Source organism: Miscanthus floridulus, chromosome 17 (assembly GCF_019320115.1).
Source record: "Miscanthus floridulus cultivar M001 chromosome 17, ASM1932011v1, whole genome shotgun sequence".
Taxonomy (NCBI): domain Eukaryota; kingdom Viridiplantae; phylum Streptophyta; class Magnoliopsida; order Poales; family Poaceae; genus Miscanthus; species Miscanthus floridulus.
In genome coordinates this window covers 16948031-16963897 of record NC_089596.1, presented here as the reverse complement: position 1 = coordinate 16963897, position 15867 = coordinate 16948031, and the positions used below count along the sequence as shown (strand labels likewise).

Genomic DNA, 15867 nt, shown 5'->3' with positions numbered 1-15867 from the left:
ATTGTCCAAAAGGTAAGAAAAGAGACATGACCGGACCGAAAAATCCTACAAATTTAAAATAGTTCCCAGCCCCCACCAGAAAATCAGGAAGTCTCTCCTGGACCCTCGGTTGTAGAAGATGTATCAGTTACTGCAGAAACCAAAAAAAGAAAAGAAAAGAAATGAGATCAAAATCAGCAGGGTGATGAATGCATTGCCAATAAACAACAGAGAGAAGACATTAATAACCTCAGTAGAAACAACATTGTACAACAAAGCTGCTACTAACAGAGAATTACAAAGGTTTACTAATCCAAAAGCAACCATAGTGGCATCAACTATTTTTCTTGAGCGGTGATATTATATTCATATATGCAGGCTTGTTGCTAGCTAACATACTATTAGTTGCAGTCTAGAAGACACTAATAACAGATCGTATATAACTAATAAAGGATGTAAAGTTAACAAGCAGTAGCACACATAGATATAAGTAGGTATGTAGCTGCATATATTATACCTGGAATGAAGAAGCTTGTATAGGGAATGACTAAAGTGCATTGGTCAAACACCTTCCTGGCCCTCCCTGAGTTGAATTGGACCATATAGACAGCATGAGGGTGGTTAAGAGCCTGCGTACCCACAAAGATGACATCGGTGCCCTCCACAAAGCCAAGCAACTGTATACTCGGAACCCTGAAACGCAGATCATATGCCAACCGTGGAGATGGGAAGGCACCATCAGGTAGCAGTTTCTCAAGCTCTATGGCCCTGCCCCTTGTCCATCCTGCATCTCCATCACAGCGTGAAGCTGCATCCCTTGACCACAGTCGTAGACGGAGGCTTGATTCATCCTCCTCCACGTCCATGCATCCTAGCCCACCGTCCTCCATGGACATGAGGGAAATAACGCAACTTTGGAACACCGACTGTGGAGGTCCCAGGATGATAGATAAGCACTTTGCGCCAAGCTGGTACTCCAAAGCATGCACAAAGCCAAAGCGGAAGTAGAGAGTGTCTCCCACGAGGGTGCTGGGGCATGGCATCCTATCAAGGACGAACACATTAGGATGCAAAACAGAGATGGGCTCGCTCCAATTGCCCGTCTCCGAGGAGAACACACGAGCAGACGTGAGAAATGAATGTAAATCGCCACTTGTGCGACTCCAGACGAAGGACACGCGGAAGGGGCCACCGTGGCATTTGCTGTGGTCGCAGCCTTCGGCAGGGGCGGAGCAGAGCACCGCGGCGTTGAAGTGGCGGCCGCATATGACCGTGGGTGAGGGCGAGAGCCGGGGCAAGCAGCGCTCCTCGCTCGTCAAGGGGTCCCAGACGACGAGGTCATAGTTTAACTGGGTGCCGAGGCTTGGGCTCGGAGCGACGAAGAGGACGCGGCCGTGGCGGCAGTCGAGCACGAGCCGCCCCGGGAGGTCACGGGCGGCGGGGCAACCGGAGGCGGGGTTGTTAGGGACGAAGCAGGACGCGTACGGCGGGTCTCCCTCCGCGATGCGCAGGAATCCCACGAGTGATGGCATCCCGTGGAGCTCCCGGTGGCGGCGGCGGAAGGCGGGGTTGGTGAGGATGCGGTGCCAGCGCTTGCAAGCGAGGGAGGCGTGGAGGAGGCACGCGGGGTCGTCCGGCCGGAGGCGGAGGAATACCTCGCGGAGGAGGTCATCCGCCAGCTCGGGAAGCGGCGGCGGCGGCGGCGGCGGCGGCGGCGGCATGGTTGTCGTCGCTCGGTGGATCGAAGAAAGCGAGGCGAGGGTTTGGGATTTGGGGATTCGGAGGGGAAGGCGGAAGAGCGAACGCCACTATTTTTTTTTTTTTTTTTGGCCAGTGCGACTGCTTCTGCTGCTGCTCCTGTATAGACACCTAAACACAAGACCCTTTATATCCTTTACCCTACAGGGAGGACGGTCTTCGATAAAAAAAACCTACATAGACATCTAAATTTAAAATAGGTAGCAAGACATTTAAAATCAGCATCCAATAAAGTATCTATACGGGAGACCTATTTTGGATTGTCTGATAGGCACAACTCAAATATGGGCATGTTCTCTTCTGGAAATCCATTTGCAGAAAGGATTCTCTTTTAAGTTTTGTTTGAAAAGATGCCGAATAGATATTGAACATTTTGACTGTAACGTTACTCAAAGGACGAATGTGTCTTGTATTTTGGGTGTTGTTGTTGAAGATAGACTAAAGGATTCAAAACCTATTTTTAGTTTTCTCTAATAACAAAACTCAAAAGACAACCTTTTATAAATGGCTCTCTAAGAGAGAGGATACTCAAATAGAGTTATGCCTCTCCTAACATCTAAAATAGATTTTTATATAGGTAATTTATTGAAGATTATAGATATTACGTTGGAGGCTCCTTTAAGTTTAGGCTTGGCAATACGTATGAGAAGCACCGGAGAGCCCCGGAGGTCGTTCGCCTACGTGAGATTTTTATTTTAATAACTTTTTTAAAATGGTATTTTATAAACAGCATTCTATATTTCTAAATATATTTTTAAAACTATTTTTTTGTCTGCGTCACCTGAATTGGCAAGTTAAGTCTACCATACCAGTGGTGTGTGCTGCTGTGCCAAGGGGCGCTGACTAGCGTGACAATACTTGTATGTCACCTATGGGCGTCCCCAACGGTGGGCTACGTAGCTAGCTGATTAGTATTTCATCTGACGTGGAGAAAAAGAAAAATCAGTTTCGCTAGCTATTTCTTCATCGCTAGTCTTGCTCAAAACACGAGGTGGCCTCTGCGGTTGATATGCAAAAGAATCGCATGCATAGGCTGGTTTCACGGATGAGAGAAAATAAATTAGATTAAATATAGGCCCCACATGATGACGTGGTTTGCAAATAGCCAGCTGCAGGTGATTTCCATTGAGGACGCCCTAAGGGTTTTTTAGATGGTGCAAAAGCTAATCACTGGCTAGCTAAAAGTTAACTTAAATTAGCTCTAGGTCGTCTAAACATGAGGACTAATAGGTGGACTATTTTTTTAATAAGTCTATTAATTAGTTATTAGCCAACTAGCTAACCAATCTGAGCTACTTTTTGACCCAACTAGTAATGTACTAACTCATCCAAACAAGCCCTAAGTCGTGTTCTCTCCCCTATAAATAAATTACTAGATAAATTTGGAATTCTATGAAACTCGACATGCGTAATATACGGATTGTAAATGTTCTATTTTTAGTAATACACACAAAACCAAGTGACATATAATTTAAAAGATCTTATTTCAAAGTAGGACATGTACGTTATTGCTAGATTAGAGCACTCGTAGTTCTTGGAAAAATAATTAAATTTGCTCTCCCTCTTTACTCAAATTCAATTTGTTCATGAACCTCAATTGTTTCTAGACTTTATTAAGGCTACAACTATAATAACTACATTAATTGTTATAAAATTTAAAGTATTCAATTTTGAACTGATTAAAAAAGTTTGAGTTGAGCGGCTTGAAATTTCTACATGTTAGAATTTTTACGTCCGGTTAATTAGTGTTTTTGGAACTACAAAATAAGTTCTAATGTCTAACCAACTTCTTTGTAACCCCGACATAGATGAAAAATAAGGTCTGGCCATTTATCTTGTATATCTATCAAATTGTTCAGTTCCTAAATGTACAACATGTTAGTAAAATGCCCGTTGGTAAAATGAAACGACTATACTTTATCCTTTATCTATGTCAAGGTTATAAATTAAAATTAGATGAATCTTATAGTCTATTTAGTACTTTTAAAAACACCAACCTATCTAACAATTCCAACATGTAGAAATTTTGCTATTAATTTTAAATTATCCTCGGGATACCTTTTTTTAATAAGTATCATGGAGACAACAATTTTAAATTCAGTGAAGAACTAATATGGCAGGCTTCTTGTTATTGTAACTTTGGCACTAGTAGATGAATTGTTTATGCAGCCTTAGCTTCCACTTAACTAAGAGCAGCCTGTTTCGTGTTATGAAAGGAACATGAAAAAAACTGGAGGTTGGACTCTCTGAGGCTTATTGCAACATCTCTTCTCTGCCACTACCTAGGTCCCATCTCAAAGAATTCAGACACTCACATGCAGCAACCATGAGGGAGGCAGCAAAACTCGTTCCATATTCACATGAGTATCTCATATACCGTACTCATGGTAAGCGTTACTCAGCGAGTGTTGTAATTGTCTGATCATATCATGATTCCTGGCATAAGTTTCTTGGACGATGCCTTTTTTAAATTGTTCTATTGGAAGATTATCATCGCTAATGACAACTCAGTGATCTGCTTCGAATTTGCTTCGAAGTGTCTTATTACTAGAATAATACTAGGAGCTGTGTCGTTTAAGTAATAGTAGTACAGAAACCCATCTAGATCCATTATGGTTACCTGGTTGAATTCTTTGGACTCCAACTCAAAGCAAATGAGTCATGAGGTGCACTTTAACATAAATCAAATGAAACAGAGCAGTAATGTGCTACTGGGAAAAGAGGATTGCTTATCAACCCATGCTACCAGTAACAAGCTCAAAGCAACATAAGCCTACAGACTTATGTCCAGTTATCACTTTTTCCTAAAACAATGCGATTTTAGAGATCAAACAAGTCACATATCACTTTGGGTTACTCCTCTTCAATGGATACAGATTAGGACACGGTAACATCCACACCAACAAAGTATGGGTTAAGAACATGCTATGAACTAGAAAGGTTTCACAAGCAATGCAGACTTACAATTATGGATTATCAAGCTTAGGCTGGTCGACAAACAACTGTCAAGTTATATAACTAACGACAATTGTTGACTTGATTAAGCATAGCAAGTTCATCCTTTTTATAATACTGTTTGTGACTGACCATTGCTAGTCGAAGTCTCTGGTTAGTCAAGCACTAACCAGTGCTAATTAGCACAGACTAGTCAACTAAACATTTGCATTACTGCATGTCTGTATCTCAGAGTTCTTCAGAGCACTAAAAATAAAATAAAAAGGTAAAAGTATAAACCCATGATTGAATAAAGATTCAGTATAAATCAATGATCACGAATAGGACCTCGTCAAGTATCTTTCCGTGGTTAAGACAAGTCAAGAAGGTTAAACTAACTAGTACCATCAAGGGAGTGCAAACTCAGTTTCACACACACAAAAAAAAGGCAGTACCTACGAATCGAAGAATCCTCCAATGCACAAAGTCAACATATATAACAATTTGCTAGCTCAAGGTATAACAAGTTAAGGAGCTAAATCAATTTACTGTCGTGTTTGATCATGCGTCCACTTATATAATTATAATTATAATAACAAAGGAAAAAGAAAATAAACAAACAAAGGTTTGTGGGAGGCCCCACTTTTGTTTGAAACATGGGAGGCCCCACTTAGCATAGAAGAACCTCGTAGTGGTAGCCAACCAGGTGGCCCCACTCCAGCCACAGTCGAGACGCACCAGTGCTGTGGGGCACCACCGTCTTCAACTCTTCGTCACTCCTCACTTTCCCCTCCCAAAATCCCCCAATCCCAAAACCCAGGATATAGGTGTTATGGGAAAACAGAGGAAAGAAAAAACATAGAAAAATATAGATTGAGGTGTTTGGAACAAAGGAATTGTAACACGGGATTCTCAAAACATGAGACATTGTGAAAAGAGATGAGCACTTGTTTAATAAACGAAAGTGCATACGGAATCCTCTAGGCTCTGGCACGGTAATGGCATTGGTCATCTATCCCCTCACGCTCTCACTTACATGTGGGGCCTACTATCTATGGTTATTGGACCAAAGTTCAGAGCAATTCTCATCCACTTGTTTGCCTTCTCATTTTCACCGCGTTCTCTTCCAAAGTCTCGTAGTCTCTCTCTTGGTTGTTGCGCCGCCGCCGACGCAGCCACCGCTGCCTCCGTCGTTGCCCCTCCGGTAGCCACTGCCCCTCGCGCAGCCATCGCCCAGCATTGCCGCTGGCCTGCCAGCCACCCGCGCCCCCTCCCTCCCACACACCAGCTTGGTGCCAGGTCAGCCATGGACGGATAGCCATGAGCTCAAGCAAGAAGATGAGCAGTTGACCACTTTGGAAAGGTAAGAAGAGGCATAAAACATTTGCTTTCTACCGGCTTCTTAGGGACATCTAATTATTTGCCACTCTTACGGAGGCCGTCTCTCTGATTGCCAACTTTGTGGTGGCAACTACAAAAATGTCGTAGAAAATAGTAACTCGTTTAATATTTTGCCATTTTTGCTGACGTGGCATGCCAGATCAGCCAGCCAGCTTGGCAACGGGCTGTTGACGCTCGAAGACCGAAGGCAAAAGACCATTCTGCCCCCGCCGTGTATTGCTTAACAAGCGCCGTCTCCTCCCATTTGCTCAGTCCACTCGCTGCTCTCTGCACTTCTTCTTCTTCCTTCGTCTCCCCGTCCTTGGTCGCCACCGCCCCTCCATTGCCCTCCCCAACCCTAGCCGCCATGTCCCGTCGAGCGAGCTCATCAACGCGCAATAGGCGTCCGCAGCTGCCGGATAGGATAGAGGAGTACCCACTCGGGAGGCAGACATGGCTCCCCCTCATCATGTGCGAGGAGTGTGGGCTATAGAGGGTGCTCGAGCTCGTGGCCCAGACAGATGAGAAAGGCAACAAGGGTCGTGTCTTCTTCAAATGTCCTAGGAACATGCAAGGGGTAAGCCACATTCTTTGGGTTCTGATTTGTTAGGGTTTTGAATCGATTGTCACATCAAATATGTTTCCATGTGTTTAGGTTCTAGGATCTTGTAGGTTTTTTGAGTGGCAGCGAGAGTACCTGGCCATATTGGTGGTGCTTCTATGGCCTAATTCACCACAGCCCTTGCAAGTAACCTGCCTTGTGGCTTTGCCACTTCTCTCCAGGCATCCCTTAACCCTCTTCTTTCTTTGCCTCCCAAGTCCTCTTTTCTTCCCAATTGGTGGAAGAAGCTTGAATCCCTTCTCAACTATCGGCCACTAGCTCTTATCAGTGATGACAGGAATCATTCATGCATATGCTGCTTGGAACTTGTGCACTGAGTAGGCCACATCCACATATTGCTCCATATTTGGCTGCCTTTCAGCTGTTATGACTGCCAGTGCATGGGGACAGGGCTTGCCACTCACTTGCCACTCTCTGCATGTACACTCATGTTGGTCCAGGTAGACAACATGCCTCTTGACAACTTCATCATTGTACATGACTATCACCTCTGCTTGGTTGGGTCCACCCTTAGTTGCCTTCAGATGGTTCAGTCCCTTTGAGGCCGCATTTAGCTGATGAATTATTGCTGGTAGTATGAATCCTTTTAGGGCCTTGAATATCTTCCTTCTCTTCTCAAAAAGTACTATTGTCTTGTGCCTGATAGCATCAGCTAGAATGTCTAATGGTAGATCTTTGTGTGCTTGGATCCATGCATTCCAAGATTCAGCCAAATTGTTATTTATGAAGTCACACTTGATCTCTTTCTTGAATCCACTCCTGGCCCATAGTAAACTGTGATGATCCTTCAACCATGGAACAACTCCTGGATAGGCTTCAATAACTTTGTCCATCAATTTATTGAACTTCTCTACTGTGCATGCCCTTGCTGCTGGCCACATGTACTTGGCATAGGCATTTCCTGTAAACCTTTTCTTCATATTTTCCATGAGATGCTTGAAACACTCTCTCTGCTCTGCTCCAGGGAAAACCTTTTTCACAGCTGCTTCTAGCCCTTTGCAGGCATCAGTGCATATAGCCAAGTGGTTCATTGGCCCTAAAGCTTTCTCTAACTATTCCATGAACCAAGTCCAATTATCCTTGGTCTCTGAATCAAAAAAGCCAAAAGCAATTGGGTACAACCAATTGTGGCCATCTATTGCATTGGCTGCAGGCATGTGGCCATTCCACTCACCATTGAGAGCAGTTGAATCTACACTAATATAGGGTCTGCAGCCATATCTAAATCCATCTATACTTACTTTGAAGGCACAAAAAAATCTACTGAAGTGTACCTTGCCTTCCACAGTAACTGTATCTATCTCAACTACACTACCAGGAGACCTAAGCTCAATCTCAACCTTGAATCTAAACAAATAATCAAAACAATCATCCCACTTACCAAATAATTTATCTGCAGCCCTTTGTCTCCAATAAAATACAGTATGATATGGAATCTTTATGTTGTACTTCTTCTCTAACTCTTCCTTCAAAGCTTTGGGACCCATCTCAGGATTATCCTTCAATAGTGGTATAGCCCTCTCAGCAATCCACTTTTGGGATGCCATCCTCCCAAGAACTCTACTCTTTGAAGGACACTTGTGGGTACCTTTATTGATTTGGATCTGCACATACATGAAGAAATGTCAGAAATAGTTAAGATAAATTCAGATACAACATGCAAATATCAGAAATAAGGTTACATCAAAAGGACAAAAAAGTGTTAGTATTGGTACCCTGACACTGCCATCCTTCTGTGACCTAGCTCTAATTTTCCATGGGCAGCCCTTGGAACTGCAGTAGCCCCTAAACCTCTCCTTGTCAGACTTCTCTGTCCCCAATTAAAACTCATTCACAATAGCATGCTTCTTAATTGCCATCCTAAAATCATCCATGCAAGGATACAGTGTCCCAACACTCATGTCAGGGTTGTCTCTATCCCAACCAAACATTGGCTCATCTCCTAGGTCATCATTAACAGGGATTGCTGCCTTATTCATTTCATCCTCCACATCAGCAGGTATGTTAGGAATAGGAATCTCATCTGCAGGAGCCTCATCTGCTGCCTTGAATCCAAAAGCCTCATAGATTTGATCCTCATCTACCACAACATTAGCTTCACCATCACAGTTCTCATCAGCCAATATAGTTAATGTGTTCCAATCAACCACATTTTCTTCAGCTCTACCTTCTTCAGGAGTACTACAAGTGCCACCTAAGCCTTCTGCATTCTCTGCATGTCCTGCATTTGTCACACCAGATTGGGCAACAGTAGTAGAAGACCCACCTTTGTTTGCTCTGCTAACAACATCATTCAGACCAACTGCATCTTTCTCAACAACATCACAGCTAACATGCATTACCTTCTCATCCATCCTAGACATTATCATCTCCTCAAACTAATCACTGCTAGTAACCTTCCACTCTGTTCCACTGTCAATGTCAACACCCCAAATAAGCAGTTGCTGACTGCGGCCCAAATGATCTTGCTGGCCATATCATCTACAAAGCCATCCAGTGTGTACACATTGCTACTGTCAAACCATAGGTCATGTTCTTGAGCATCTAGGTCAACCACTCCATAGTCGTTAACCAAAGTGTATTTATCAACGCTAACATGGATTCTAAAAACATTGCCAGAATCAATCCTGACAGTGACAAGCAAAACAAACAAATTGGGAGTTAGGACATCCCTCACATACGGGATCCCCTCACATACATGCCATAACAATGAAACATACCATGGGGGGGGGCACGGATACCACACCATCGTGGCTAATGGTTTGCTCTACATCCGAATCCTACATCAACACACGAAAATTAGGAAACCCTAGCATCAGGAATCCCCCCATTCACAGATGTCGCGCGTAGGTAGAAGAAGGAAGTAGATCTAACCTTGCAGGCGTCATGCCATCCTGTGACTTGGCGCCGCCGTCAAGCTCCCGCTTGCCCGCCTCGAGCTCCCGCCTGCCCGCCTCGAGCTCGCGCCGCCACGGGGAATGAAAGGGGAGGGACGGGAAAATAGCGAGTGGACTGAGCAGATGGGAGGAGACGACGCTTGTTAGGCAATACACGGCAGGGGCAGAATGGTCTTTTGCCTTCGGTCTTCGAGCGTCAACGGCCCGTTCCCAAGCTAGCTGGCTGATCTGACATGCCACGTCAGCAAAAATGGCAAAATATTAGGCGAGTTACTATTTTCTGGGATATTTTTGTAGTTGCCACCACAAAGTTGGCAATCAGAGAGGTGGCCTCCGTAAGAGTGGCAAATAATTAGATGTCATGTGTGCGTCCGTCTCGGACATACGTGAAAACTTTGGATCAGAGTAGAGTTTTTCGTTCCTGCGTTTTGTGAATGGAAGCGTTCCTTTCTAGAGGAACGGCAACGCTGAATCCTTCGTTCCAAACGGTACATGACGTCATCAAAATGGAGGAACTGTATTCCTTTGAGGGCCTGTTTGGAACACAGGAATTTCACAGGAATCACATAGGAATTTCACAGGAATCAGTTCAATTTCACAGGAAAAACGCAGGAATAGGGAAAAAATCCCGCATTCCAAACAGGCCCTGAAATTCCTTTGGAATTCCTGTAATCCAAACGAGCCCTTAGCCATCTCCCCGAGCAGAGCACAGGCAGCGGCGATGGCTCAGCTGCCGAACGAGCTCGTCCGCGAGATCCTCCTCCACGTCACACCCGACGACCCCGCGTGCCTCCTCCGCGCCGCCGTCGTATGCAAAAGTTGGCGCCGCATGCTCGCCGACCCCGACTTCCGCTGCCGTCACCAGGAGCTACACCCGACGCCCCACGTAGTCGGCTTCCTCCGCATCGTGAGTGACGCCATACCCTACAGCTCCCGCTTTGAGTCTATTGACCCCACCTTCCGCCGCCCCGCCGCCTGCGACCTCCCGGGCTGGCTCGCCCTCGACTGCCGCCTCGGTCGCGCCCTCTTCGCCACCCCAGCCCTAGGCGGGGGCTTTCCGGTGGTTTTGGACTTCATCGTCTGGAACCCTTTGACGGACGAGCGCCGCTGCCTGCCCCAGCCCTCTCCCCGCCCCACGGCCCCACCCATTGGCCGCTCCACGGACCGCCCCCATTTCAACGCGGCGGTACTCTGCGCTGCCACTACTGAAGGCTGTGATCACCGCGGCTGCCACAGGGGCCCCTTCCGCGTGGTTTTACTCTTCAACACCTCGACTCGCATATGCGCGCGTGTGTACTCCTCTGAGACGGATGATTGGAGCTACCTAACCTCTACTCCAGGCCACAATCTGTACTCCGTCGACAACATGCCATCTCCGAGCGTTCTCGTAGGAGACGCCCTCTACTTCAGGGGCAGTGGGAACTACCATGCTTTTGAATACCAAGTAACCACCCATCGCCTTTCAGCGATCTACCGTCCTTAGTCAGCATCCCTCATGGCCACGGCGGATGGTGAATTTCATTTCACCACTGTCGGGTTTATAAACCCGGGGTCCCTCGAGGACCGTCTTTCACGTCCGGGCTCGGCCCAGGAAAACAACATATATTTCATGGGCCGGCCCAAAAAACTAAAACACAGCAGGCCGGAAGAGAAGTCCAGTCGTCGACCGGAAGGTCTACCCTTAAGAACAGGCGCCCGCTCGTCAACTTCTTCGGCCCACCTCTCCGACCGGAGCACTCGTTTCAGGCACCAGCCGTCTCCAAGCAGTCTCTCCAATCGGAAGGCTTGGCCCAAAACGCTGCTTCCTACTCCGACCCCGCGACTCCAACCCCGCGACCGGGGCTCATAGGAAGCCTGCTTACCGCTCTTCATCCGACCGGGGCTCCCCGTTCGGAAGGAATTAGAAGACGTGCGAAAAAAGACAAGGCATGGCTCACAAGTCAAAACCACTGTACCAGGGACCATACCTTGCACGAAACAGTGCTCTGCAGCCATCCTGACACAAAGTATTGTAGGGGCCGCTAGAAACTCCCATATGATAAGCCCCCCGCGTGTCTCTGGACATCGATCACGGTATGTGCTCCAGGATTTGCCATACCGGGTGAACATAGCGCGGCTCGTCACATGCCACTAGGCATCCAGAAGTATTTGCAGGTACCGGCGTCCATCCTTCCTAGAGAAGATAGCTCGACCTCCCGTGCACATTTGACATCCTACAGCGACATCGACAGTATTGAGGGGCTTTAACCATTATCCAGTTTTCATCACCGTAGGCAGCAAGGCTTAGAAATATCTGTACTCTCTCCCTCTTATCTGTAAAAGTCATCCCCTTCATCTATAAAAGAGGATGCGCTCCCTCCAACCAAAGGAGATCGACTTCACAAAGCTCAAACTCACTAGATCGACACCAACCCCTTACCACCACAGGACCACCAAGTTCCGACCGCGGCCCTTTCGGTCGGAGCCATCCGAACCTCTTGTATACCCCCTCCTTTCTCCTTCTCGTTTGTAACCCCACTACAGACTTCAAGCACCTGAGCTCATCAGGAATAAAGTCACCGACCGACCCCGACCGGACGTAGGGCACGTTGCCTGAACCAGTATAAATCCTGTGTCATTGAGTGCTAGGCCACATCCGATCACAACATACAACAAAACTACAAATATTTACTAGTTGGTCACTTTCTGCACCGACAACCACTTTGTTAGAAGATCCTCTCAGCCTATGCCTGTGGTCAGCGGAGAAAGTTCCCGATGGATTTGAGCAATGGGTACAGGCCAGGGCCTTCAACCTTGAGATGCTGCTCTCGGTTTAATGTGACTGGCTCCGTGGAGGGCGCAGATATCATATTTGTGGCTGTCTACAAATATGCTCTTCACCGTGGTGATGTCTACATGGTGCACCTCAATTCGGGGAAGATAAAGAAGGTGTTTGAGGGTTATAGTTATGTCTTTCCCTACACGAGCTTCTGCATTCCGGGTATATAAGCGTATTGCCTTTGACTGTGTGCTGTGCTTATTATACATCCGTCTACTCTGCATGTATTGTTAATGTATAAACTGTAAACACAAAACTTGTTACTTATTAGCAACAAATTGAACATTAACGGTTGTATGTATGGTGATGAAACTAAAAGAAGTTTTCCTTTGAAGAACAGCATGCCCATCTACCCAGCAGAATGAATTTGTAATGCTCTGTATTGGTATATGTTGCTATCGGTGTTTTTTCCCATTAGCGGCAACTTGTTGATTCTCGTGGTTGTTCCCCCTGATCTGATGCTACTTCATTTGTTTTGGCATTTCTGCAGTGATTGATGAGGCTTATACAGGCGAGGAACCAAGGGAAGGTGTTCCAAATGCATGACAAACTCTAGCTGCTGGTGCAAGGGCTTCTGAATTATGCGTGATGGCATGCTTTGGGTTCTGTCATGGACAACTCTCTGGGATCAATGACTTGGTTTTGTGGTGGGGGCTTGGACAAAATCTTTAGGATTAACCAGACTTTGTTGTGATATTATGTTTTCTTTCGCTGGACAGTTTGAATTAGACCTTGCAAATGCTGTTTGGTGAATGTGTTCAATTGACTTTGTCTTAGTGGTGTCACTAAACATTTGCCAGTGACCAGAAGATATATGCTTGTCATGTACTGCATTGGTGGTGTGCTGCTCCATTTGGGACTTCTCCTTACTAACTTTTGCATTACTGTAATCAGTGGAAACCACTGTATAATGAATATATACATCCTTTGGTAGATGCGGTCATGTTTGTGAATTCTGATTGCTCCTTCGTTTTAGCATGAATTACCTGCAATTCAGCATGTTTCTTTGGTTCTGCATATATGACCGTGTCCTGAAGGGATGCTCTATGGAAGTGGGCTGGTAGCTTGTAGTACTTGATTCGGGTTCCCAGGCCAACTTTGAGATTTGTGTCTTGTTGTCGTTAGCTCATTTTAAGTACTGATAGAGAAACCAAAGCAACAAACTCATGGTCTTGGGACTGTTGATGCACAATCTGTTGCTGTTATGGCACTACCGAGACAATCTGTCCTGTATGGTCGTTGGGAGACATAAATTCACGAATTCTCAAAATCTCTGTTAATAATTTTTAACAATTGCTCATGACCATGACTCGCATCATAGATTTCTGTATATGTTTTTGCTTCTGTGTTTCTCCCCCCTGAAAAATGATTGTGGTTACTCATTCTTCTTGTAGAATTCTAGTTTCTGTCTTCAAATTTGATCGAATTTACAATGAAAGTGACATGAGAACCATGCTCCATGTTTACTTTTGTCTTATTTGTGCTATTTCTCACTTGAAAAATATGTGCTCGTTCCTGAAACTGACGGCCTGTTCGGCTGGTATTAAAGCTGGCTGATAAGTCGGCTGAAGCTGATTTGTTGTGAGAGAAAAATACTGTAGATTCTAGCTGATAAGCCGGCTGATAAGTTCAATTGCATATTCCTTGAAGGTGATGCAGTTTTCAACCAAAGTTGGATGTGAACAAAGTTGGTTACCAATTTCCTCTGCATGCTCTTGGACGTTTGGACTAAAGAATGTTGGACTTTTGCTTCAGTTCATGACGTAGACAGTCTTGTAACTGAACTTATATTGATCATTTGTTTTCTTTCCCAAAAACTGACCCTGTGATTAAGGCAGTTTTAAGTTTTAGTTCGACCTGAACAGGGTCATCCCACTTTCATATTTGTTCTCATGGAAGTTGGAACTGAAAAGAAATGTTGGAGTTGTGATTCAGTTCAATTACACAAGGCTGCTCTTGAAGAGAATGAACTGTGGTCAGGTTCCGATGGCTCTTGCGCTAATGTCACGTTAACTCAAGAGATTATGTTGTCTTTCCTGAAAATGAACTGTGGTTAGGTTCTGAAGAATGGACTTGTGTGGCTGGGTTCCAGTCTGACTTGAAAGTTGAAATAGGTTGCCCAAGGTGGCCAGTTGTGGTTCTCGGTAAGTTTGTGTTTCTTGAAATTCAATCGAATTAGGCATGACTACAAGACTGCTTTTTTTGTCTTGTTTTACTTTCCAATCTTCTTCTTTCCTGAAAATGAACTGTGGTTAGGTTCTGAAGAATGGACTGTGTGGCTGAGTTCCAGTCTGACTTGAAAGTTGAAATAGGTTGCCCAAGGTGGCCAGTTGTGGTTCTCGTTAAGTTTGTGTTTCTTGAAATTCTATCGAATTAGGCATGACTACAAGACTGCTTTTTTGTCTTGTTTTACTTTCCAAAAAATCTTCTTTCCTGGAAATGAACTGTCTGGTTATTTTTCCACGTTCTTAAGCATGAAGTGAAGAGAGTTTGAGTTTGGATTCAGTTCAAGTTCTTGAGCATGATCTTGGAGTATACCTTTTTTTTTGTGAGGATAATGATCTATACTTCTAAAGTATTTGACCAAGATTTGAAGAAGCGAACTGCCGACATTGGCAGCAGGACCGCAGGAAGCTCCAAAGACTCAAGGTTCCTAATCCTATGACGTGTCATATATAACACCTTTTTGCTGCAAGAGTGGGGTTTATGAATAATAGAATTACGGTATCTTCAAAAAGGTGACCAGAGAAAAGAAAGCAAAGCAAAGAAAAAAAAATGGCGGTCCCACCTGGCAGAGGAAGACGCTGAAACGAAACCAAGGCGCCTCCCTCCTCTTCCCCGGAAGAAAAGGTTCTCGACACAGGCGGACTGGCCAAGCCCAAACCCTCGCCGCCTCCGCCGGGTAGGGCATGCGCGCACCGGCGGTAATGGCCCCTCTGTCAGAGCTGGTGGACGACCTCGTCGTTGAGACTTGAGATCCTCCTCCGCCTCCCTTCGGACGACCCCGCGAACCACCTCCGCTTCTGGCTCGCCTGCAATCGCTGGCGCCGCATCCTCGCTGACCCCGCCTTCCTTCGTCGAGATGCTCTATGCAGGCATCATCGGTCGCTCGCTTATACCAAAGCTCTGAGGTTTCCGTTGAGCATGCACGGGCACAACCGCACCACCTCACCATGTTCAGAGGGTAATAATACAATACAGCAGTAAACAGGAATTTCATATCCATTCCATGCCAGGAATACATCTTACTACATAACTCTTGGTGACAATGATTTATTCATGTTGATATTTTGGTCTAATTTGAATCATTGTTCAGTTCATGTCAGAGATAGATACTTTGCTCTTTGCATTTGCACTCACAAGATATGCTGAATTTGTATTTTGTGCTCTCCTTCCTGAGAGAATGAAGTCTGTAGTTCAAGTTCATGTTTCTTGAAAGAACAGTTCACTTTAAGACTTTGTTCGACCTGACAGGAACA

General features: G+C 45.4%; 2 protein-coding genes and 1 pseudogene across 2 annotated transcripts; 1 reads left to right on the top strand and 2 right to left on the bottom strand.

Annotated features, from left to right (window-relative positions):
* Positions 1-1820, bottom strand: LOC136517170 (uncharacterized). Its single transcript, XM_066510694.1, has 2 exons — positions 497-1820; positions 1-130 (listed from the first exon to the last, which is right to left on the bottom strand). The coding sequence occupies exons 1-2, from the start codon at positions 1698-1700 to the stop codon at positions 84-86; spliced, it is 1251 nt and encodes a 416-aa protein (XP_066366791.1). The 5' UTR covers positions 1701-1820; the 3' UTR covers positions 1-83.
* A 5137-nt stretch (positions 1821-6957) lies between these two features.
* LOC136515314 (uncharacterized) lies at positions 6958-7704 on the bottom strand. The gene has a single exon (XM_066508944.1). The coding sequence runs from the start codon at positions 7702-7704 to the stop codon at positions 6958-6960; it is 747 nt and encodes a 248-aa protein (XP_066365041.1).
* A 2560-nt stretch (positions 7705-10264) lies between these two features.
* LOC136514904 (uncharacterized) lies at positions 10265-13278 on the top strand (annotated as a pseudogene).
* Positions 13279-15867: the final 2589 nt, after the last annotated feature.

Coding starts and splice junctions, on each gene's coding strand:
- LOC136517170 (XM_066510694.1), bottom strand. CDS start 1,700: ATGCCGCCGCCGCCGCCGCCGCCGCCGCCGCCGCTTCCCGAGCTGGCG. Junction 131..496: donor TACAAGCTTCTTCATTCCAG/GTATAATATATG, acceptor TGGTTTCTGCAG/TAACTGATACATCTTCTACA.
- LOC136515314 (XM_066508944.1), bottom strand. CDS start 7,704: ATGAACCACTTGGCTATATGCACTGATGCCTGCAAAGGGCTAGAAGCA.